The sequence below is a fragment of the Microcebus murinus genome, chromosome X, assembly GCF_040939455.1.
Source record: "Microcebus murinus isolate Inina chromosome X, M.murinus_Inina_mat1.0, whole genome shotgun sequence".
NCBI classification, from domain to species: domain Eukaryota; kingdom Metazoa; phylum Chordata; class Mammalia; order Primates; family Cheirogaleidae; genus Microcebus; species Microcebus murinus.
The window spans coordinates 345,939-371,380 of NC_134136.1; the positions used below are offsets into that span (position 1 = coordinate 345,939).

At 38.8% G+C, this 25,442-nt stretch overlaps 1 protein-coding gene and 1 pseudogene across 4 annotated transcripts in view; both read right to left on the reverse strand.

Moving 5' to 3' along the window:
• MTMR8 (myotubularin related protein 8) overlaps positions 1-25,442 on the reverse strand; it is a 144,737-nt gene that overhangs the window by 54,744 nt on the left and 64,551 nt on the right. For 3 of the 4 annotated variants that reach the window (XR_012916056.1, XM_012750001.3, XM_012750000.3), the window contains exons 3-11: positions 24,532-24,694; positions 22,765-22,922; positions 20,080-20,208; positions 18,815-18,949; positions 15,138-15,270; positions 13,690-13,799; positions 7,852-7,977; positions 6,978-7,027; positions 422-622 (exon numbers count right to left, since the gene is read on the reverse strand). Coding sequence is in view for 3 of the 4 variants with exons in the window: in XM_012750001.3 (XP_012605455.1) it covers positions 422-622; positions 6,978-7,027; positions 7,852-7,977; positions 13,690-13,799; positions 15,138-15,270; positions 18,815-18,949; positions 20,080-20,208; positions 22,765-22,922; positions 24,532-24,694 (1,205 nt within the window). In the remaining variant the exon portion in view is untranslated. Of the gene's footprint in view, positions 1-421; positions 623-6,977; positions 7,028-7,851; positions 7,978-13,689; positions 13,800-15,137; positions 15,271-18,814; positions 18,950-20,079; positions 20,209-22,764; positions 22,923-23,254; positions 23,415-24,531; positions 24,695-25,442 lie in introns of those variants that run through there. The other variant, XM_012750005.3, reaches the window with a different exon arrangement.
• Positions 608-6,964, reverse strand: LOC105863185 (large ribosomal subunit protein uL30-like 1 pseudogene; annotated as a pseudogene).

The following is a 25,442-nucleotide window of genomic DNA, read 5'->3' on the forward strand; positions in this document are numbered from 1 at the left end:
AATGTTGACAATTAATTCACAGTTCAAAAAATATTCCATAGACTAAACAAAACACAATTGGGTCAGGTATAACCTATGAACTTCCAGTTTGTGATCTCTGATATGAGTGAAAAAGGACTATAGATAATGACTACTCACACCTGCACAGCAACTGATTCTTCACAAAGCCCTTGCACATCCATTATTTTACTGGCTCCTCATGACTACTCTGAAAATGTTGCTCATATTTTATAGATGAGGAATTTGAGGTTCTGAGAGATCCCTGTGTAAATACTGAGTGCTTTATGCTTCAAAAGTTCTTTTAATTATTGTTACCTCCTTCCTTTTCCTGACTGCTGTCCAAAATTCAAGGTGGTGGGTTCATTCCTTTTGTACTAATCCCCTTCTCCCTATTTAGTATCTCCTCACAAAGTGAATTCACCTTAGATCTTCCCGATCCTTCTGACAGTTTCCAAGGAAGTTTCCAAACTGGCAGGAAAAAACATGGTCATGGATCTCCAACAGGAAGTTTTCATTAAATTCAAAGGCACAGGGAAACTGTTCCATTAATTGCCAAATACAATCTAGGAACTGGGTAAAGATAGGGGACACTTCTTTTGAGTCTCCATCCAGGTGGCCACACCTAAGAGATGCAAAAAAAGGTAAAGAAAGACAATCGTTAGTGTCAGGGATTATACTGTTTGGAGTAGGCTATAACAAGGTCACCTTTTGTCTCTGTTGGCAGTGGCAAGGAAACACCTCATGGTAAAATGCCAGCCAGAATCTCAAATCTAGTTAATCCCAGCAAACCTCTTAGCCACTGGTACCCTTCACTGTCATCCAGACTGTAAACCCTTTGGTCATCTAGTCTATTCTCTCTTACATCCTCTTTCCAATAGAACTTTCTGCAATGATGTAAATTCTATAGTTGTGCTATCCAATACAAAGTCACTAACTATTAAGCACTTGAAATATGGCTAGTGTAGCTGAGGAACTCAATTTTTAATTGTATTTATTTTTAATTAATTTAAACAGCCACATTTAGCTCTATGTGAGCAAGGACCACATCTATGTTGTTTCCTGCACAGTGCCTGGCACAGAATAGGTATTTAAGAAACAATTATTAAATGCATGAATTAAACCTCATCCCAGAACTGTTTATGTTTCCTCCCCCATAATTCTCTCTTTACCAACCCTACCATGCACTGGAAATGCTATTCCACTGGAAACAACACAGGATCCTTGGCTTCTATGCTGAACATTTTCTACCTTCTGATATAACTATGACCTGGCTCACAAGGATACCACCTCTCCTTGGGGCCCAAATCAAATGGAGAACACTAATCATGTCACTTTCCATATACCATAACCCTAAAACAGGGCAGAGGTGGGTTCCACTTTCTCCTTGGTCTTACTGCTGCTTCTAAACTACTACCCCTTTCATTCTCTTAAAAACACTCCATTATAGGTCATGCTGTTTAGCTTATTTACCTTCCCTTTCCTCAATTCTGTCCTTTACCAATCTCTGGGTCACTTCCCCACATTCTCTGAAGAATCTGACTCCTGTCTTAAGTACTTACCTTTTGTGTTGATGTAGATGACCTACACTAGCTTAATAGGTTCCTTAACTAGCCCAAATCCAATATCTTCACTGATCTTTACCTCTACTCCAGTCTCCAGAATCTATGGCCATAGGCTGGTTCTTGAAATCACTCGAGTTCTTACTCCACCTTTGAAATCTCAATCCCAATATCCCCCTCTGAACACCATATATTATATGTCCAAAGGCTGCTCATCTTCTTACCTTCTCCAGCTCTCATGTCAGGACCTCTCTACATGATTGCTACAGGCTTCCCTTTCTTCCTTAACCAGCCTAGACTTCATTTTCTGTCCCATCAACTATTCTCTCCCCACTGTCTTCAACTTTCTGGCCTTTTTTGTAATTATTCTCCTTCAAAATCCAACTGCAGATCAGCCTAAAAAGTTATGTTCTCTGCTTCTACATCCTGACTGATGAATAATGCTTGCAAAAATTATAAAACTATATAAATTCATGCCTGTTAAAATTAAGTCACCACACTGAGCTGGGACTTAATTGCTCCCAAATAATCTTTATATATGCCCTTAAAACTGTGTGTCCATTATTCTTATAGCTATTGCAAAGTTTAAACTATCTTCTCAAACTCCTAACCCATTTCATATCTTCTTTCATACCAGATTGTACATTGTCACTGAAAAGATCAAGGCTATCCAGTAAAAAAAATATTTAACTTCTGCCTCTGACACTCATACACTTCCTTCTGTCTTTCCATCCAGTATCTATGAAAGAGGTGTTCTGTTTTTTTGTGTATTTTGTGATAATCTTTATTTATATAGAATTATAAATTACAAACTATTATTTTGCTCAGTCATTTTAACCACCATGTGAGGCAGACATACTAGAGGATATTAGCTCCATTTCACAGGCAAGAATGGAAACACTGTTCCCATATTTAGTATAAGACAGCTGGGACTTAAGCCCTGGGCTTCCATACTCACAATTGCTTTTTTCCCATGACTTTGTGATACATCATTTTAAAGCAATCTGATTTCATAATGCTTTAAAATATAAGAGTAACATCTATAACATCTATTGCTGGCAGGTTTACTCTGGAGCCAACCAACCTAATTAATTACCTCATAACCTGGCACATTATAAGGTACTGTTATACCTCTAACTCAATCTCACAGCTATGTTTGAGGGCTCCGTGAGCCAAAATTGCAGCAAAGCTGACCTGAAAGGACCAGGAACACAATGGTCAAGCCTATTTCCTAATTTAACCTAGGCCTGGCACATCCTCACCCATTGCTCAGATGGCAAGCTGAGACAACCAAGTGAAGGCCTGATTGGAAGTGGATGCTGATGAAAAAACACAAGCAGTATCAGATTGACTTCTTTAACATTAACAAATCCTCAGAAAGCCTACTGCTGGTCTACTACATTACCAGCAGGTCGAAGGATAATACTTCTGGAGTCTACAATATGCAAGAAAGAGGTCAATTAAGCTGCCTGCCAGGTGCCTAAAAAGCCAAATAGCGCTAAGTTCATCTATGCCAAACCAAGAAAATGGTGCATTGCTTCCTGATCTTGATTTCAAGGAGACAGATGATCATCCGAGAAACCAGGAAAGTCCATCCTGAACCCCAGGGGTAGGGGGTGGGCATTTCCCAGACTTGACGGCGCAGAGGCAACACAATCTGCCACTGTGAAGGGGAAACACTATCTTGGTCAGCTTTGGTCTTCCACAAGACAATGGAACCAGGGACTAGCAAGATCGGGGCTTGGGCGATCAATCCTGGGAAAAGCAGGACTTCCTCACATGAGGCGCAAAGGTCCATGGGGAGAAGGGTCTATGAACACCCTAAAATTGTAAGCACAATTGTGAGTATATGCATGTACCTGGCAAAGTGGTCCTTTGTTCTCAAATCCTCAACTTGAGAAAGGGACTAAACCAGTTGCAGGCTAGGATCCAAAAGCCACCAGATACACTTAGAGCCAGCCAAGTCTGAGAGCTCTCAAAGCCATCACTGAGAACTTGGAACATGGATCCAAAGAGACAACTGAGCATTTGTTTTCTGCATTCTCCTTGCTAATGGTATTTCAAGTCTTTTTAAAACAAAGCCATGGGAATACCCAGATTCAAGTATGCACTTGGGCTTGGACCACGTTGCAGGAGTCTTAGGCATCCTTAGGCAGGAGTACACATGCTTGAGTCATTCATTCACCAACGCTTAACCTCAGGATAGAAGATCTGACAAAGCAGGACTCCTTTCTCCATGGCACATGCTGATTTCAGAGGTGGAAGCAGTCAAAGTGGAAAACCCTGGGATTTTTCCTTGGAACTGGACTGTGATGAGAGGTTCCTGCCATGAGCATAACCTACTGTCTTTTCCTTGACCCATTCCTTCCAGTTTTTCAACATAGAGCAGAAAATAATCTTCTCTTGAAGATATTTGATAATTCCCAAACCTAAAATACCTGTTCCCAATGCACTATGCTTTCAGACATTCTGGGTCTAGTTCAGCTGGAGAATGAGCTGATTGATGTGTTCACCCCAATAGCTAGGTGAGCCCATCTTCTTGAGGAAGCCCACTTTATTCTTGGTAGCAAGATGGGCCACTGAGAGTTGGAAAGGATGCAAGAACCATGAGATCTCCTGGAAAAACTTCCCTGGGAAGGCAATTTCATGAATGAAGTCTTCCAAGCAAATGACACCAAACTTCTCCAGGTGCTCTTCCATCACTGTGTTATCTGTCAGAGGGATGGTCTTATTCTTGACCTTGGCTTGTCCACATTTCAAGATGAGTTCCCGGACAGACCAGATTTGAAAATCCTCAGGTCACATAAGGTTCTATACATGCAACAATTTTAGGCTCTGGGGAGGGGGGTGTGACTCTGACAAAGACACCACTGAACATTTTCTTTAGGCGAAGTCTTGAGATGGTCTTTTGCACCAGCGAACTCACCCCATTAATCCTTTGGATGCGTACAACAAAGGCCAAGGAATGTTTATCTGGCAATTCCAAGGCACAAGGTTTCACTTCTAGTCATCTGAGACGCACCCTTTCGCGTTGCTACCGCCAGGAATCACGTAGGAATGATTCTGGTTGCTTAAACCTGGGCCCTTTTCCTTTCCTTTGCTCCTTCTTTGCCAAAAGTGCCTGCTTTGCCTGGGTGGCTTTGAGGGCTTGGTAAGCCTTCCTCTTTTTCAGTAGATTTTCTGGAGCCAAAGAGATTTTTTGTTTTCTTTCCTCTTGCCCCGCCATCTTTCTAGTTGAGGTGTTCTAATTTATAGCTTAAGCTAATCTTTTCAGTTGAATTGGAGCTTTTACCCTCTTCGGTCTGTTCATAAGACTTACTCTACCAAAAACTGTCTCTTTCATATCTTCAACCTTATCTCATTTAATATTTCTTCTCAGCACAAGAAATTGCTTGAATCTCTCCTGTCTTGAAATACTCTTCTTCAAATCCATAACCCTATCTGGGTATCACCCTTCTCTTCTATCCCATTTGGATCCAAGATGCTTAGAAAGAGATTTATATACTTATATTCTTCCATTCATCTCTTGGCTCATGCCTCCATTCACTGCTATTTGGCTTTAGCATCCACTAGTTTACTCAACTGGTTATCATTAATTATCATTAAAATCTGCATATTGCCAAAGTTGATTATTGGGTTATTCTGAGGCATATAACACTGTTGACTACTCACTTGAGATTCTCATCTCTTATTTTTTCCTTTTCCTATCCTTAGATATATTATTGTCTCACTAACCACTCTTTGACAGCCACCTTCACAGACTCCTTTCTTCACTAGACTTTTCAGGTGTCAGTATTATCCAAGGCTCTGTCCTACCCCTTGGCTCTTCTTTCTCTACATATGATTTTTTGGGTTACCTTATCCGAATCCATGGATTAAACTACTACTTATATGCAGATAACTCTCAATCCTGTAGACCTCTCTGTCCAATCCAGAAGTGGTGAGCTCCAGATTTGTACTGAATAGTCTCCCTACTGGACATCTCCTCTTGGATGCCTCATGCCAAATAAGTCCCAAACTGAAACTATCTTTCCCCACTCAAAATGCCCTATATTATTTAGTACTCTCTACCTCAGTAAACCCAACTACCTAAGGCAGAAACTTACAAATTCTTCTAGACTTTCTCTCTCATCTCCTGGTTCTGTCAGTCCTACATCCTGAACACCCTTGTATCTCTCCCATTACTTCTATCTCTTTAAGCCTTCATCAATTCTGATAGCCTTCTAATTCATCCCCTTGCCTTCAATTTCAATCTTCTACACTGCTGCAAGAGAGATATTTCTAAAATATATATTTGATCATATCATTGCCCTGTTCAAAGTCATCTTCCTTAATGCTTTTATGGTTTTACACACATTAGTCCTAAAATGCTTTCCCCCTTTCTAAATAACTTCTACTCATACTTTAAAGCTCAATTAAAATGTCACCTATTCCAGGAAGCCTTCTTTGCCCTGAAATGGATAAGATTCCTTTATTTATGTTTTCCTTTGTCTTAACACTTATCATACTATATTGTCATTACTGATTTCATTTTCTTTAAAAGAAGGGACAGGGACCATATATGATTCAACTTAGTCTTCTCAATATTGACATAATGAGTGGCCCAATCTTTGTTAATGAAGGAAGAATAAATGGAAGGATCCAAATGGCTAGAGAGGAGAGGCAATCAAATGAAATTAAATGGATACACATCAATGAGGGTGAATAAGACCAGAATTATAATATCACTAAGGGTAGAATTCATATTTTATTTGTCTTTGGAACCACCTTAGTGTCTGATATAGTGTACAACACATTGTTAGGTGGTAAATATTTATTGATTGTTCTGGTAAACATAGGTAAAGCAGTAGTGAGGCTGGTTTATAGCAGACAATAGATACATGTAAGCCCTTGCCCCTACCCATTAGTAAAAAACATAAATCTGCACGTGTTTCTGAAAAAAAAATGACAAGGGGTTGTGTGAAAAAAAATGCACCTGTCTTTTTTTCTTAAAAAAGGTTAAAAGGTACACTGTCTGAAATATCTCTCTACCTAAATGCCCTCCTCATCTTCCTGTTCTGCCTATAAAACTCCTATTTATCTCTAAAAATTCATACTTAAATGCCACCTACTCCTGGAAGCCAACCTTGATCTCTTTATGCAGAGTTAGGAACTTTTCCCTATGTGGCCTGTGATGCCTTGTTCTTCCCTCAAATATTTAACAATTTGATATGATTGCTTACACTCCTTGAAGGCAAAAATGATATTCTGCTTACCTCTGTAGCCTCAGTGTCCTAGCATAGTGTCTGGAATATTTGTTTCTTGATGAAAAGAGATGTCGTGTTCAACTTACTATTCCCTCCTATATAAGAGCATACTGGAGTTTTGATAAAACTCACCCTAATGAACTTTTCTCCTTCAAAATAAGGATATTTTTACCTTTGGGAAAACTTGTGGCCCATGGATATCCATTCCTTCTCTATCAGGATCTTCATTTTATACAAAAAGAAGAGTTTACATTAGGAAAATCATAAATTAATGATACACATGTGAGAATATCAAAACACTTAGTTGAAATGGCTGAACTGATCATAAAATAAAGTTATTTTGCCAAATGATAACTAAGTAAGTAATTGGATTTCATTTACAGGTCTATACAGGTTGCCTTCAAATTTCAGATGCTCTCCGGAGAAATTATTCTGGGTTTGTATCCAGTGTCACATTTCTTTTGGTGTGACAAGCCATGGAGCCATAACTAAACGCAAACCAGATAAGTATATTAAATTCAACCTTTGAAAAACAGGAACCTAAAGGTAGAATTTGGGTTTGTACCAATAACAAAACTATTTTTAATTATTAAAAAAATTTCCAAACAAATGAGGATAAATCACTATTGTGAGTTCTGTTTTTTAAGAAGATCAACTAAGAAGCCTTGGATTCAGTGCAAAAATACAATAATGAGTCTGGCATTCAAACAGCTGACATTTTAAAGATGATGTGCCTATCAGAAAACCTATTTATTAATAAAAGTCAGCCATTCAGCTTTGCAAACTTTTTGAGCATTTCCCATTACTTACAGCAGCCTCTTACATATAACTTATCCTCTGATAGGTAAGAAATATGCTGAATGTACAACAGAAAGTACATAAAATGTACACACTTCATTTAATGGAATGAAGCTAAATTGAAAAACAGCTATTTTTGTAGATTTAGAGCTCGTTTTTGTAAAACCCAAGTTAGTTGAGAGTTCTTTGTGATTTTTTTTACAATCTGTCATTCATGCAAAATAAAATACAATCACTCGCTGTCTTACCATGAGTCCTTTGAATGTCCTATAAAATGGATCTAAGAGGATGCTGGCCACTGAGCAGACTTGTGCTGTGCGGTCCCACCCATCGGAACAATGAACTAAGACACTGGCCTTTTCTACCTTCACTGCCTGTGAAGACAAGAGGCAAAAAGTACCATAAGCAATCTTTGCACAGCCTGCTGTGTTAATAAAGAATTGTCAAATACTATCCCTATGGTACAGAGAAGGTCTTACTGGGCTTCTCACAATATCAGCATCCTCTATGGGCAATTAAAAAGAAAATAATGGAAGCCCAAAAGGTAGAAAGAACGTGAGCAGGATGTAGTTAAAGTTAGGACTACAAAAATGTTCAAAGAGAAAGGGGTCAATAGTGCCAAATGCAGCGGAGAGGTTAAAATAAAGATTAAAAAGTGATCCTTAGATTTGGCACGTCAAGGTCATTAGTAACCTTAGCAAGAGCAATACTAATGGTATGGAAATCCGATCCCAGTGTGCTGAAGGGTGAAGGGAGATGAGGAAGTGCTAACAGGAAAGGCCAACTACTTGTAAAAATGTTCTAACCAAGAAGGGGGCAATAGCTAGAAGAGGGTCAGAAATGTTCTATTTCTCTAGGAATGAGAAAATATCTGAGTATACTTTTGAGGCAAGAAGCCAGTCAAAAGGAGTATGTTGAAAATGTAGGAGAAAGAGAACTTGACAGAGCTAATTTCTTGACGAAGTAGGAGGGGATAGGATTTAGAGTATAGGTAGAGGGAATAGCCTTATATAGGAGACATGGGAATATCATGTCCTCTGAGATAGCAAGAAAGAAAACATGAAAAAAGTTGGTAAGAATAATAATGGGAAGATGAAGGATCACCTTGATTTTTCCATGAAGAAGGAGACATGTCTTGAATACGTGTTTATAGAGAGGGAAGGTAATGGGGGTGTAGTTGGCTTGAAAACAAGGTAAAGATTAGGAATACCTCCTCTACGTAGCTAAGTTCTATTGTTTTAGGACTTCAGCTAAGATTATAGACCATAAACCTATGATAGTACCAATTAACATGTCTATGGGATTTATTTCTTTGCAGCAATACTTAGCAGTTGGGGCGTAAGAACAGAGAATGACTGTGGCTGGTAGGACAGGTAGAGTGGAAGGATAAAGGGCAAGGTAGAATGGATGAGGTGCTACACCACCAGGTCTTGGTAAATAGGGAAGAAGGTGGAAGAAGTCTGGACAAAGAGGAGCTTAAAGTATAGGTGTCTCCATGATATAGAAGAAATATGCTAACTGGAATAAGGGTGTGAAAGCTGGAGTATAAAAGCTCAAAGAACCATAAGTGCAAAATGTTTGATATATTATACATGGTCATTCAACTCTCCAGGAAAGAGGGAAGAATCAGGATGGAGAGGAAGGTGGCGAGGCCATTGCCAAAGTCCTTAATGGAGGAGGGAGGGTAACTAGGAGGGGTACGGGGTAGTATGGCTAAATGAAATAGACCTTGGAAGGGCAGCCGCCCCCTCGCCCGTCATGCAATGCACGTTCATGGGGAACCTGGCACTAAACCATTCGTAGACGATCTGCTTCTGGGTTGGTGTTTTGTGCGTAGCAGAGCAGCTCCCTCGCTGCGATCTATTGAAAGTCAGCCCTCGACACAAGGGTTTGTAAAATAAACAAACAAACAAAAAGAATGAAAAATTAAAAAGATAAAAAAAAGAAAAGAAATAGACCTGAAAGGAAGAAGGAGTTTTGTAAGGAGCAAGGAGAATACTGAATCTGTCCTGGATCCTATAGTTCATGGCATGTGGGACAATGAGTAATCTTTGTAGTGGAGTGCAAAAAAAAAAATGGTATTCCTAGAAGGGTAGTTAGATTGTAGGTAAGAAAAGAGTTAAAGAGATCTGGAAAAAAAAATCAAAACTAATTTTTTAAATTTCTCAGTTAAGTAGACACCTTAGGTAGTATCAGAGGCCTGACAACACCAACCATGCTCTTTGTTTAGGGCCCCAAATGGAGTGAAACGTCACTGGTAGACAGGAAAAGATGCTTAATTTCACGAATCATTAAAGAAATACAAATTAAGGCCGGGCGCGGTGGCTCACGCCTGTAATCCTAGCTCTCTGGGAGGCCGAGGCGGGCGGATTGCTCGAGGTCGGGAGTTCGAAACCAGCCTGAGCAAGAGCGAGACCTCGTCTCTACTATAAATAGAAAGAAACTAATTGGCCAACTAATATATATAGAAAAAATTAGCCGGGCATGGTGGCACATGCCTGTAGTCCCAGCTACTTGGGAGGCTGAGACAGAAGGATCGCTTGAGCCCAGGAGTTTGAGGTTGCTGTGAGCTAGGCTGACGCCACGGCACTCACTCTAGCCTAGGCAACAAAGCAAGACTCTGTCTCAAAAAAAAAAATAAATAAATAAAAAGAAATACAAATTAAAACACGATACATAATTTATCACCTATCTCATTGGCAAAGATTAAAAAGACTGATGACAACTATTACTGGCAATGTGGAAAAATAGGCACTGCTGGTGGGAATGGAACAGGTACTACCTATTTGGAGGGCAATTTGACCATATCTATTAATATTTGAAATATTCATACTCTTTGACTCAGAAAATCCCCTTCTGTAAAGATATATGTTTAAGGGTAGTTAGTGTAGCAATGTTTGTCTTAGTGAAAAACTGGGAACAACTACATTCCCCATCAACAGGGGACTGTGGTAAATTTCCACAATGGAATCATATATAGTTGCTGAAAAGAATGAAGTAGTATTAGCTGAACTGATCTGAAAAATAAATGCTCATTATGCACTAAGTATAAAAAGTAATTTGCAAAACAGTATGCACAGTATGATCCAATTTTTACAAGTAATAATATGTGAGTGTATATGTTGAAAAACTCTACAGCTTCACTATAAAATATGGTAGTCACTAGACATCTGTGACTCTTTAAATTTGAATTAGTTAAAACTAAATAAAATTATAAATTCAGTGCCTCAGTCTTACTGGCCACATTTTAAGAGCTCAATTGTCACATGGGGCTAGTGGCTATTATATTAAGCAGTAAAGCTACAGACCATTTCTATCATCACAGAAAGCTCAAATGGACAACGCTGATCAAGAAGCACAATTCACTATTGAAAGGGCATGGAAACTACCCAAGTGCCTGTCAATTCATGAGTGGGTAACTAAAATGTGGTATATGCTCAAAATGGAATATTACTTAATCCTAAGAAAAGACAGTGAGCTAGCACCGTTTATGCTATCCTGGATTAAGCTTAAGCCCGTAATACAAAGCGAGACGAAACAAGATCTGTAAAATGGGCTACACATCTACTCGCCATCAAATTGGTACTGACTGACAAACTATGGTGCTCAAAAAACAGTAGTGTTCAACAGGGATTGGGGGGGGGGACCCACATCTTAAGGAAGTGGCGAGCATTGTGGGGGGAAGGGATTACCTCTATCCCTTTTTAGGGAGAGGTAAAGATATACATTGTAACCAAAATGTCTGAAAAAAAATCTGTAATCAGGAAGTGGGCAGGTGGAAGGGGGGGAGGAGGGGAAGGGTATGTACTCACACAGTGGGTTTGGTGCGCACCACCTGGAGGCTGGACACGCTAGAAGCTCTGGCATAGTGGGGTGGGGGGGGCAGGGGCAAGATATGTAACCCTAACAATATCTGTACCCCCATAATATGAAGTAATAAAAAAAAAGGAAAAATAAAAAAAAAGAAACACAAACAGTAAACTATTAATAGTGATGTGTGCATGTTCTGGGGGAAACTATGGGAAATATTTATGTTTTATGTTATATATTTTTGAAATGTTTAATTCATGGATAATGTACATGTATTGCTTTTGTAATGAGAAAAATAAGTAAATAACGTAAAGATTTAAAAAAGAAGGTGAGAGAGAAAAAGAAGTAGCATAGCAAGTTAGAGAATTACAAGAAGTCTACTCCAGCCAAGCTGGGACAAGATTATGAAAGACTCTGAATGTTAAGCTACAGGAACTTACAGATAATGGAATAGGGAATGATTGGAGAATTTTAAGCTTTAAGAGACATGATCAGATGCATTCAAGAAAGATGACTTTAGTGGCAATTTGGTCACCGAACTGGGTAGCGACAACTATAGACAAGCAGTTAGGAGGTCATTATAGTACCTTGACAATGGATGGCAACTATAATAACTAGAGAAGTAGCAGTAGAGACTGGAAAGAAAGGACAGATTTGAGAAACACTTTTGAAATAGAACTGATAGGAGCTGGCAACTGCCAGATGGAGGGGAAGAGGGAGAATTCAAGGCTAACTAAAGCTCTCAACCTTGGGATACTGAAGAGGTGGTGATGGAGATAAGGAACACAGAGTCATTGTGTGATCCAAGCCTTTCTTTTTGGTCTACTCATTTACGTTCAACTAATATTTATGATGTTGTACTGTCAATCAATTTTCTCCATCCTCACTCTCTTTGGTCTAATAAATTTGGTTTCAAAAAGTGAATATAGATTATTGGTATATATGAAAAAGGAACAGTATGAAAAATGGTTAGAATAGAGGGCTTGAAACAACTGACAGTGTCATACAGTGAACATTAATAACATATTACAATGAAAAGTGAAGCAACAGGCTGAGGAAAGGAAAAAGCATTAGGGCCAGATATTTAAGTCAGTTAATCACATACTCTCTTCAAACCTTTTAAGCCAGAGGCTATATATGTATATTATTGTCTTCAACTGAGAAAAGGACAGTAGAAGGGTAAAAACCCTTTTTTCCTTTGCTTCCATCAAATAATGGGTATGGAGTGAAGAGGGAGAGTTCTCATGTAGGAATATATAAAATCAAAACTTCAGAATCAGAAAATGTATACTCTGAATTTCGGTTTTTTTTTTTTTTTTTTTTTGACAAAATCACTTAACAAAGGATACAGAGGCCAGGTTTCTGGAGGTCATAAAATAAGTAAGTCAGCATAAATACAGGGTGACAAAGTCTGCCTAGACTGTATTTGGAGGCAAACTTATACAAAGAAGTCTCAAAAAAAGGTTTGCTTTGTACTCAGAGCTCTGACAACTCATAGATAGACAAGCTTCTTACAATCAACATAAAAATACATCAGAAGGCCGGGCGCTGTGGCTCACGCCTGTAATCCTAGCTCTTGGGAGGCCGAGGCGGGCGGATTGCTCAAGGTCAGGAGTTCAAAACCAGCCTGAGCAAGAGCGAGACCCCGTCTCTACTATAAATAGAAAGAAATTAATTGGCCAACTGATATATATATAAAAAATTAGCCAGGCATGGTGGCGCATGCCTGTAGTCCCAGCTACCCGGGAGGCTGAGGCAGAAGGATCACTCGAGCCCAGGAGTTTGAGGTTGCTGTGAGCTAGGCTGACGCCACGGCACTCACTCTAGCCTGGGCAACAAAGCGAGACTCTGTCTCAAAAAAAAAAAAATACATCAGAGAGTAAGTGAGCTCAAAGGACCATTATAGATCACCTGAGAGTTTTTAACCTGAGGTCCAGGAGTCTGTGGACCCCCTGAAATCAAGGCCCATTTTCTATATGTATATACATATGTGTATTTTTCCAGGAGGGAGAGGGTTAATCATATTCCCAAAGAGTTGTGTGGGGACCCCCAAAGTTATATCATTAGACTCTAGTCCAACCACCTTGTTTTGAAGATGGAGAAACTGAGGCCCAGAAAGGGAAAGAGACTTGCTCAGGAGCACACAGTGAATTAGTGGCAGGGCTGAAAACAGAAACTAGGTTTCTTTTCAGTATTCATTCCACCATGGCACACTACTACCTCAACAGATCCCATAATTAACATCAGTGCAATTCTTAAACAGTCTTGATTATTACCTTTGTAATGAAAATTCCAGCATCCATAATAGCTTTAATGTGTCTCAACCACCCTGAGCTCTCCAGGCCGCTAAGAAATTCACTCATTGTTGGAGTTTTCAATTCACAAACTAAGGTAGAAAAGGAAGCAGAGATTGAAATTCACAATCACCTCAGTTTATTCATCAAGAAAGGGGAGAAGGTAGAGCCTCGTTTTGTAAATGAGGAAGCTGAGGCACAGAAAGGTTAAATATTTAGTTGGAAACCACACAGTGAGTCAGGGACAGAACTAGGGCTAAAGGCTGCCAGATCTCCCAGTATGGGCCTCTGCTTTCTTGAGTTAGAACCCACCTCCAAGCCCTCAGAAATCTCTCAAGAAAAGAGCCAGAAGATGAAATCGGCATCTATAGGAAAATACTCACATCTACTCTGATTAGAAAACACGTTTGATCCCCATCCTAATCCCACCCACCCATCCCCATCCTAACTCTGCAGGCCCTTAACATCTGTCTGTACTCTCATACCCCCATCAACTCCCTGCAGCCCTATGCTGTCTCAACAGACTGAATGAATAAATAAATAAATAACCAACCAGTTAATTTTCATGTACTTTTCACTGGGTATCGAGCAGAGGGCAATGTTTTGCCTTAAAAATCTGGAAAACAAAGTCCTCTTCTATAAAATACTTTGGGGCAAAAAAGAAAGGAGGAAGAGACCTAAGGAAGAGGGACATTAATATCCTAAAATGAGCACAGACTGAAGAGACAGAATCTGATAAGGGAAAGGTCTTGGCAGACTACAGCAGTACAAAATTGAAGAAAAGGGAAAAAGAACAGGGAGTTCAATAAAGGGAAGTTTCCACTATCTCTACCTGAGTTGGCATATCACATCATGAAATCCTGCGGAGTGGTTTTAGGAGAAATGTTCTAAACCCAAGAGTCTTGTAAGGCCTCAATCCCACCCTGCTCCCATTCTGATCCAATTATTTTACAACGGCGATGGATGACCAAATTGTCTGATAGCAGCTTTATTCATTTGAGGTCTAAATTCACCTTCTTCATCGGCACAGTGAAGAAATTAGACTGACTCCGACAGCAAATTAAATGAGGTGATTTCTTACCTTAAGGATAATTAAATGAATCCCAAATCCATTAATATTTATGTTGGCCTGTCCCACCCCTGAACATTAACCTCTGTAATTCTATAGAGTACAATGATTTCCATACCAACTAGACCCAGATGGACTTTATCGAGTTATGAAACTGAACATCTTAGTCCCTCTGCCAGACCAACATTGCTATAATTCAGTACTATGTAAACTAGATTCATACTATGATTACATACCTTATCACTTGTTGACTCTGCCTACCTGCTTGCTTTTATGTTACACCCCAAATCAGACATGCTTTTTGCTTACATAATAATGCAAAGTTATGGCCTCTGGCCTAGCCAAAGGGAAATCCTTGTACCTTCCAGGAGTTTCTGCAGGCTGCTCCGCATCACATGGATGTTCTCAATGCCCATAAACCTGAAGCGAATGTTGGCATAGTTGTCTTCATTTTCATACCCCTTCCCAGCTGCACGGTTGGCCATGGCATTCAACTGCAATAGTGAAGGACACAACAGGGCACATAGGCAAGATGATGAAAGAACAGGGTTCATCAATTTCAATGCCTCATTCTGAACAGTTTTAAATCCTACCTAATTAAAAAGAAGTTAAATCAGATAGGATACATTCTGGAATGGAGAGAATTTCACTGGTTTTTATGTCATGTACCTTAAGGAACAGACTCATATAGAGAAAGAGAAGGAGATCTAGTGTTTTTGTTTTATTACTAAAACCCCGTTTAAGAGATAAAGGATATGGCAGCTATAAGGATATCTGGTCTGAAGAACTGAAATTATAATTTTGAGCAGCCTATCACAAACAAATGTTTTCTCAGCTGAAAGGGCTTTATCCTGAGAAACATGGAGAAGTTCAAAAATCTTTCTGACTAAGAAGCTCTACAAAGAAGTCTAAGAACTTTAGGGCCAATTAGTTTTAAATACCTATTCGAGAAAAATGTCTAAAATATTAGGCATCTACCCAAATGAGCATAAGACATCCTATAATAAAGACATCTGCACCCAAATGTTTATGGCAGCACAATTCACTATTGCAAGGACATGGAAACAACCCAAGTGTCCGTCAATTCATGAGTGGATTATTAAAATATGGTATATGTTCACAACGGAATATTACTCAATTCTAAGAAACGACAGCGAGCTAGCACAGCTTATACTATCCTGTATTAAGCTTAAGCCCATTATCCAAAGTGAGGCGACACAAGATCAGGAAAATGGACTCCACATGTACTCACCATCAAATTGGCACTGACTGATTAACACTATGGTGCTCAAAGGGTGGTGGTGTTCACCAGGGATTCGGGGGTTGGGGGGGGTAGACCCACATCTGAGGGATGTGGTGAGCATTGTGGAGGGGAAGGGCATACCTCTAACCCTTCCTAGGGAGAGGCAAAGATATAAAATGTAACCAAAATGTCAAAAAAACCCCAAAACATTTAATCGGGTGTCAGGCAGGTGGGAGGGGGAAGGAGGGGATCAGTGTACACTTACATAGTGAGTGAGATGCACACCACCTGGAGGATGGACACGCTTGAAGCTCTGACTTGAAGGGGGAGGGGTGACAAGGACAATATATATAACCTTAACAACATTTGTACCCCCATAATATGATGAAATAAAAAAAATAAAAAATAAAAAAAATAAAATATACCTGTGTGAGATAAATGACTTTTACTCACTGATAAAATCGAAATGGAGATACCAATAGCTATTTTAACATTATGTTTTACCTAGTGGTAATGAGAAAATCTCTAGGTCATATGAAGAATGCTGGGCAGGGTAGGGAATAAATGAGATTAGCAGAGAGCATATATTGATATAATAACTAGAAGGCAGCCAATATACCTTCTATGATGATGACTATTTTACTAATTAAGTATTTTTCTGTTGTTTGTGCCTATTCTCTCATCTCTAAATATTGTGCATTTCAGAAGACAAGAGGAGCATATATGTGGACAGGTGTAGTTTTTGTATTAAAATAATGTAAAAACCTCAAAGCACAAACTATTCAAGTTAGGATATGCAGAGAGGAAAAAAAAGTCAATGTGCTCCATATATTCTGTTTAGAATGCAAGACATTTGTTAAAGGGAAGACATTTGTTAAAGGGAGAAATGTGATGACAATTTTGATATTTTATCACACTGATGGTATCACTGAGCTTTCCTTAAATTAATAACAAATATCAAAGGAACATCTTTCGAAATGAAAGGAACAGCCACTTAATAACAAGGAAGTTTGCTATGAGCAATGCTTTCACAAGCAAAACAATTACAGTAGTCCCTACTCAGGTCTGGGTAAGCCAGCTAATGTAGACAGGTAGCTATTAATACACTGTACCAGTATATACTATTTGGAAATATGTCTGGCAGAACTCAGGAACACCTGCATATTTAATGTTCAGATGGAAAAGGGATGTAATATATATTGAGCTCCTAGTATATGCCTCACAGTGTGCTAGAAGTTACATACATTATCTGATTTTATCCTCACTACAGCCCCTGTAATTGTACTATTATTATCCTCATAAGAAAACAGGCTCGGAGGGGTGATCCAATTTGTTCAGGATCATATGAATAAGGGCTGAAGGCAGGATTTCATCCAAAGTTTGTCTGACTCCTAAGAACAAAATTGTGTCAGTACTATATAGTTTCTACTAAAAATACAGATCTAGCCACCCAGGTTCTGCCAGATATTTCTAGGCCTGTCTTAATTTGCTTGAATTGGAGAGGAAAATAGAGACCTGTTGAAAGGGGCTTTCTGCTGTTGGATTTGAACAAAAGGCATCAACCCTTTAGTTTTTCAAAAGCTTGGTATGTATCTCTTTACCATTTTAAGATTATTTAATCTTGATGAAAGATTCAGAATTGATTAAACTCTTTCAAATCTCAGAATGTCAGATTCAGTTATGGTTTAAGCAAGACAGCAAGTTTCTGAGAAACATCTTGAGCTCAGTCAGTTTTACATATATCCAATTGCTCAACTCTGAAGTCACAACCACCTGGCTTAGGCTTAGCTCTAAATCACTGACTTAGTGATTACCAGTTAGCAATGAAACCTCCTAGTCAGTCACATTCCACACATCAAATTATGATCAAAATTATTTCTTTCTGGGGCTGCTTGTAAAAAGGATAATCTTTTAGAAAAAAGGAATCTGTCCTTTATTTGCTTTGTGGGGTACAATGAATTCTTCTACAATCCCTTACAGAGCTAGACAAAAAGTTGAAGGTCAAGGGATTAATGCAGAAAGTAGTGTAGGCTAATACTTATGTTGATTTGAGGTCTCTCTATTCAGTGACATTTGCATTTGAAAGGGACAAAGCCTAAGAAAACACATTCAGACAAATCATATAGCATCAGCCTCTTGGAAAGATCAAAGGATTTCACTAGGTCCCTGTCCACTGCCAAAATCCATGGCAAATTTATGTTCCTGGTCTTTTCCTATTCTCTGGGACCAAGATTTAAACTGCACTTCACTGAACTGGGAAAAATTTAATCAGCTAATAGTGCTAGGTGCTAAAAAAATTATTGTCACATGAGCCAAAGATTTTTTGTTAATCATACAGCAGTCAGATTTGTGAACCCCGCTCCTTTGGGAGACACCAAAGTATTATTAACCAACTGGGGCTTAATACATTATTTACAAAAAGATATGTTGGTAGGAATAAGTCTCTAGTGTCTAACTTGAAGTTCTTTCTCTGATAGTAAATCCAGATAACAGAATGGAGATATTGAAGATTCTGGCTGAGGAACAGACTTAGTGGAAAAGATGAGGGGATGTCAATAAGCCTTCAACTAAGGGTGTCACATTCATATGTCAAAGCTAGGTTGTTCAAAATACCTTCTCACAGCCTCACTTGCTTATAAAAGGAGCCACAAATGGCTTGTTCAAATGTTTTACACAATGTCTGATACAATAAACCCACATACACAAACTTAACTTTCCCAATAACACTGCAAGTCTCAACATGTGAGGAGGGGACTACAAGAGGTAGGAGTATCAAATAAGTCATCAACATATACCTTTGGTCTTGTGTCTACAACATACATAAACTGGCTCCCTGGGTTTGTTTGGCTAATGGCCTCTAGCAAGAGCTCATCGTCTACACAACGAGTGTAAAATCCAGACAGAGGCTGGCTACAGCGGCAAATGGCAGCCTGTAAGAAAAAGTGTATCAGTTGAGTGATCATATCCACAGGCGGTCAAAAATCCTCCTTGACCCCAGATTCTGTGAGTAGAGGAAAAGGATGAGGCAACTCAGGATAGTGTCCAAAGCCAAGAGAAATGTGGCTCTAAAGCCCAACCATTACACTGACACTGGACTCAGCCTCCTGCCTCCCCTGGGCATGTGGCTCTGATTTCCAACCTAGTATTGGCAAATCAGACTACAACAAAATCACATCTAGAGTGTTTCCTTAATAAAATTCTTTTCTCAATATGTAATGGGCTAGCTATTTTTTCCTGAAACTGCCCCTCTTTTCACAGTCCCAGTAATATTGTCCACATTAACCAAAGTTTGCAGTGGCAGCAGAATTCAAGGTAGAGGAAAAATGTAGAATTCCTTAAGAGAACAGGGTTCACTAGTTTCAGAAGTTAATGCCAAATCAGAAGGCTAGCTGGTTTCAAGCCATTTCAACATAAGAACAACATAGCTATTTAACAGGCATGTCTGGTAATGATCAGTTAATGGACTTCATTTTACTTTGGTGTGGTTTTTAAGGAGTCTATTCACTTTGATAGTTTGATACAAAAACACCCAATTGCATTACTATACTCTTTAGCATTTGAATAGTTGCCCACTTAAGAACTTGTCTATTTGTCTAGCCCCAGATCTCAAAGTGACCACAAAAAGGAAGAACTATTATCATTTCCTATGTAAGGGGACTCAAATGCAGAGGAGCCAAGTGCTTTCGTCCTATTACTTTAAATTATATGAAAAGTAGTGAGAAAGTACCAATGATATCCACATTCATAGTGGGAGGCCACGGTCCCCAAATATTCTCTCATACAAGTAACTCCCTTTCATTCCACAACTTCCCACCAATTGGAACCCACATAAAAGGAAAGAAACAAATGAACACACTAAAATGCCACTTAACATCTGTACAACATTTGACAATTTGCAAAGCACATATATATTTTTCTCTCACAAACCTTCGTAAGTATGAAATTCAGAGAAGTTAAATAACTTACTTGAGGTCACACAGCTGGTAAGTGGTAAGGTGACTTAAACACAGGTCTTCAAGAGGCAAGTTTAGTTCCCATAAGAGAACTTTATTTAACTCACGTTATTCTCTTTGTAGAGGTAGGAGAGTACAGGGACACGTTCTTTACTTCTGAACTTCGAACTTCCAACCACTGTTCCCAAGGTAACAGATTTAGGAACCACTATTTCAGGAGGGTATGTATTGCATATCTAAAAGAAAATAAGCTCAATATTGTTTTTACATTTTTTACAGACCAGAATTAGCAATCACTCAAGCATTAGCTGGCTGGTATTTATCATCCAGAATCATTCATTCCTCAGAAATAGGAACAAAAATATCCTTGGTATAAAAGCTTTTCCAAGTATGCTATTATTTTCCAGAAAGGAAGGTACTGAGACATATAAGAACAAAATGTACTTTTAGAATAACTAAAATCACAGGCAGAAACAGACATACAACTCTACCCTTAAATTCCTGTATTTGCCTATCAGAGCAAACAATGTAGATTATGAACAAGAAAATTAAAATGAAGAGAAGCAAATATAAGGCAAACAAGTGGAGAAGGAGGATATATGATGTATGCTTTCATAAACTACATGCTAGGTTCTTAGTATGCATAACTGGAGGACCTTTAAAACATTAGTGTGGAGGTAGAGGTATAGACATTTTAGGTGTGACTTACTCTATAAAAAGACTGACACATTTTCTCAAATTTACAAGCTTTTAGTGGTTACCAAAATACATTTTTCCAAAGTGACAGCAACAAAATATTATAATAACATAGATGTGACATTGCAAAATTAACTCTAATCACTCCCCTAAGTAAAAAATATCCCAAACATTTGACAACAGATCAAACAAATACAAAATGAAAAGGCAAAAAAGAAGTTCAAGGTAGATCATATCAAAAATGTTCTATATAACTCATTAAATCCATGTCCCCAGAATGTAGACCATTTGAACAAGAAATTGTGCTCTACCCATCCCCTTATCTGGACTTAACTTTGGAGAAGCAGGTCATCCAAAGAGAAATACATGGAGCTCCCCTTTTAGCTCAGAAGGCCATATACATCCAAAGAACCAACAAGAATATTACATAGCTCATTCAGGGGGCTTAGAAACATTTGAACTGGACACAATTCAGCGTATCTTCACTCATTTCTATCAAGAATGACACTAACAAGCTGCCTCACAGATAGCTCTGCCAAGTGACAGCTCATTAATCCTCATACCTAGTAGACATTCAAAGCTATGTTATCAGAAAGCCATTACAATTACAATCTTACTATGATGGTAAAAAGCTGGAAATAAGGATCCAATAATTCAAGGATATCACTTAAACACCAATGACTCTCTATGCAGAAAAATTATCACAGCAGGCCTGGCTACTATTCTTAGAAAGGCCTATATGTAAAATGGGCCCATGGTTGCTGCCTGGGAACTTGGATTTCAGGAGGCTATCCACCATTCCCTAATTGGTAAGAGTGTCTGATTGGGCCTAAACTGTTTGTATGAACAATGTCACTTATGCTATACACCTGCTTTCCTTCTGGGCATCTGGAACTAGGCAGAAGGTACTTATATGAGTAGCCCCCAATAAAAACCCTGAATACTGAGTCTCTAATGCACTTCCCTGGTAGACAACATTTCACATATGTTGTTACAATTTGTTGCTGGAGGAATTAAGCATGTCCTGTGTGATTCCACCAGAAGAAGTCTCCGGAGGCTTGTACCTGGTTTTCTCCAGAATTCATCCCATGAGGCATTTCCCTTTCCTGATTTTGCTTTGCATCCTTTCACTGTAATAAATCATAGCCATAAGTACAACTATATTCCAAGTCCTGTGAGTCCTCATAGTGAATTACAAAACCTGAGGGATGGTCATGGAGATCCCCAACGCATTCCTAGACCTTTATATTTGCCAGAGCTCTTTACTGAGATGCAGACCCAAATGTTTGATATTGAATAATTGATATCTTTTTAATCACCTTAAACTCAAGTGTAAAACTGAAGACACTGTCTGTAGCTCTTTTTGTGGTCCTTATCGTGGCTAACATCTTCGCTACTCACTTGGTTACCAAAGCCAGGAAACCAGGAAACCTGGGATGCATACTATACTCCTTCCCTTTTTACCACATTTGATCTGTTACCAGGTTTTTCAATTCTATCACCTAAATATCTTTAAAACTATCTCTTCCCCTCCATCTGCAGTCATTGCCTTAATTTATGTTTTCTACTTCACATGTTATTCTCCTGCATTTCTAGCTCCAGCAAACCAATTCTCCACACTAAGAACAAAGTAATCTTTCCAAAACATAAACACATCCATGTTCCTTTCAAGCTTAAAATACTCTCATGGCTCCCAACTATCTTCAGGATAATGTTCAAATTATTTAATTTGGCCATGAAGCCCCTCATGATCTGGCTTCACTTCCTGGCAATCTTCCTTCTCCCCTAGTATAATTTAGGATAGAGTTCCTTCACAAGGATATTCCCCAAAATATCATGCTGTTTCTGGCTTCTCAGGATAATTTTCATATCCCTCATCTATGCTTCCATAGTACCCTATGCTTTAGACTATGAGATCTCTAACTCAGTGCCTCAAGTACAGTAAGTGCTCAATAAATGCTTATTGATGACTGAATACTAAATGAAAAGGAAAGACTATGAGTGACTTTCCTCTTTCTTTTTTCAGTGTCTCGTTTGCTGTTATTCTGCCATTTTAATTAAATACAACAAAAAGATAACAACAATGACAAAATTACCTCATAGTTTCTGTTGGCATCTGTTATGGTCCAGTACCTATTGGGTATTCCCATTCGCCCAAAGTCTGATACTGGGTCAATCAGTTTCCACCCAATTTCCCTCATCTCTTTTGAGGATTTAGGATTATAAGAAAAAGCATAAAGATCTTCAGGTAATTCTGGAGAAGAGATACAGGCAAGGAAACAAAGTAATGATGAGTAAAACTTAAAGATCACCAAACAATGCAAATAAAAGCTAAACTTCCTTCTTCCAAAGGGAACGTTTGTCAAACAGCCCCAGAAAAGGACTATGTTTTCTGTATAAGTTTGCCTTTATGTAACGAATAAGAACAGGAATATTATTTCAGGTTCTTCTTCTAAAAATGTTTTAATTTTTTGTGATACCAGTACAAAGTGGGATCTTTCTGCATGGTTTCCTACAAAAATTAATGCTGGATAATAGACTGAATTGAAGCTTCAGTGTTTCACATGTTAGGAAAGCAGTCCTTACCAAAAGTTTTTAACTGGGCTTCCATGTCCTAATTGCACTGCTTGTTGCAACAAGTTGCACAACATTAACAATATTCTTGTATTCTCCTTGTCAAGCCAACACCAGCTGATGGCTGATAAGTGGCCATTTCTTCTCTTCCCTCTGTCAGTCCTACTTCCTCCTTTCACAAGATACAACATGCAAACAAATAACTCATTTGACTGATTTATGTGGCAACAACTTTTCCAGAGATGAATGGAGACTACCAGAGACTTATAAAGTCCTAGGCTGGCTGGCAGGTAACTTTGTCAATATAATATCAGCAAATACTAAGGAATTATTCTGGGGAAAGAGGGGAAGAAAACAGGGTGGAAGGCTGGGTGCGGTGGCTCATGCCTGTACTCCTAGCACTCTGGGAGGCCTAGGCAGGAGGATTGCTTGAGCTCAGGAGGAGTTGGAGACCAGCTTGAGCAAGAGTGAGACCCTGTCTCTATTAAAAATAGAAAAAATTAGCTGGACATGGTGGCACGTGCCTATAGTCCCAGCTACTCAGGAGGCTAAGGCAGGAGGATTGCTTGAGCCCAGGAGTTTGAGGTTGCTGTGAGCTAGGCTGACGCCATGGCACTCTAGCCCAGGCAACAGAGTGAGACTCTGTCTCAAAAAAAAAAAAAAAAATGAAAAAAAGAAAAGAAAAAAAAAAGGGAGAGAGAGAGGGAAAAGAAAAGAGAATAGGAGGGAAAATGTAAGAGCATGGAAATCCCACAGCTAAAATCAGAGGGAGCTGATGAGTTAGATGCCTAGAAGTGGGGGCTGGGAAATGAGAAGGTGAGGCTGGAGGAAGCAGGAATAAGTGCATTACTGAGGACTCCCATAAACTGCCCTTGTTTTCTTTCTAGTTGGAACTGAAGGTAGGGGGTGGGAACAGTAGGAAAAATGTAAAGTGTGCAGGATAACAGGAAACCAATTTTGTTCCAAAGGAATCTTCCTGAACTGATGAAACATTTAAAAACTGATACTCAAAAGGAAGGAGGGAGAGAGAAGAAAATAGCTATTAAACATCTATTATTATATATACTAATGCATGAATGTGTTCAAGCCTCAAAACAACCTCCTCGGGAAACTTTCACTCCCCTTAGGTGAGGAAGCTGAGTACAAAGGATATATAACTTGCCCAAATACCATGGAGCTAGTAAGCAGATCTAAACCCTGCTCTAAGTCCATAGCTCATGATCTTTCCAATATGCTATTCTGGAAAAAAAATTAAAATGGTTTTAGATAGAAAATACTATCATAACTACCTGGCTGAGAAAGCTTGAGCAGTGAAATATAAACCTCATGGCACACAAGGTCAGAGTCTAAAACAAAGTGGGCCACCCGGAAGTTTTTGCAGCGGAGAGTCAGGGGACAGCCCAAGCTAGTGATGGGTAACTTCTCAACAGTGGCAATGTGATGGAGTGCAATCTGCAAAACAGAAAAGAACCAGAGTAAACATACAGATGTGCACTGTCTCTATTATTATCAGTGTGCCTGACATTTAGTAAGGGTAACAGCATGGCCAGAGATGTGATCACATTTACAGCCTTTGAAAGATACAAATCAATATCCTTTGAAAGACATAACTGGGATTCTCTCAAACAGAACTAAAGCATAATGGTGGAAAAGCAACGAGAAGCAAATTGCAGTGTGAGAAAACTTCTCTCTCTTTAAGAATATAAGATTAACAGGTTTACAGGACAATTTTGGTAAATTAGTTCAGAATAGATGGCTTTTAGAATGCTCTGGTATAGTTTATGATCAAAGAATAATTGTTACAAAGGAAAACAGGACTTCCTTTTGTTCTATCAAATTATTATTTAAAATAATGATTAATAATTGGTATCATGCTTTATTATTCATAAGACAGACCATGACCATTAGCTTTTTAATCCCTATAAGAGTCCTTTGAGGTACAACCATCCTATTTCAGGAATAAAAAAACCAAAGCTCTGAGAAGTAAATTCCTTATCTAGGTCACACAGCCAAGAAGTAGCACAAACAGGATTTGAATCACGGCAGTCTAACACCAAGTCCAGGGTTCTTTACCTAGGAATTCTAAAAACTCTAATTCTGGAATGTGAATTTAACTAGAAACACTTGGAGGAAAATATTCTCCTACATTTTATATACTAGTAACAGTAAAGCAAAGAATGTAGGATGATTACTCCTGCCC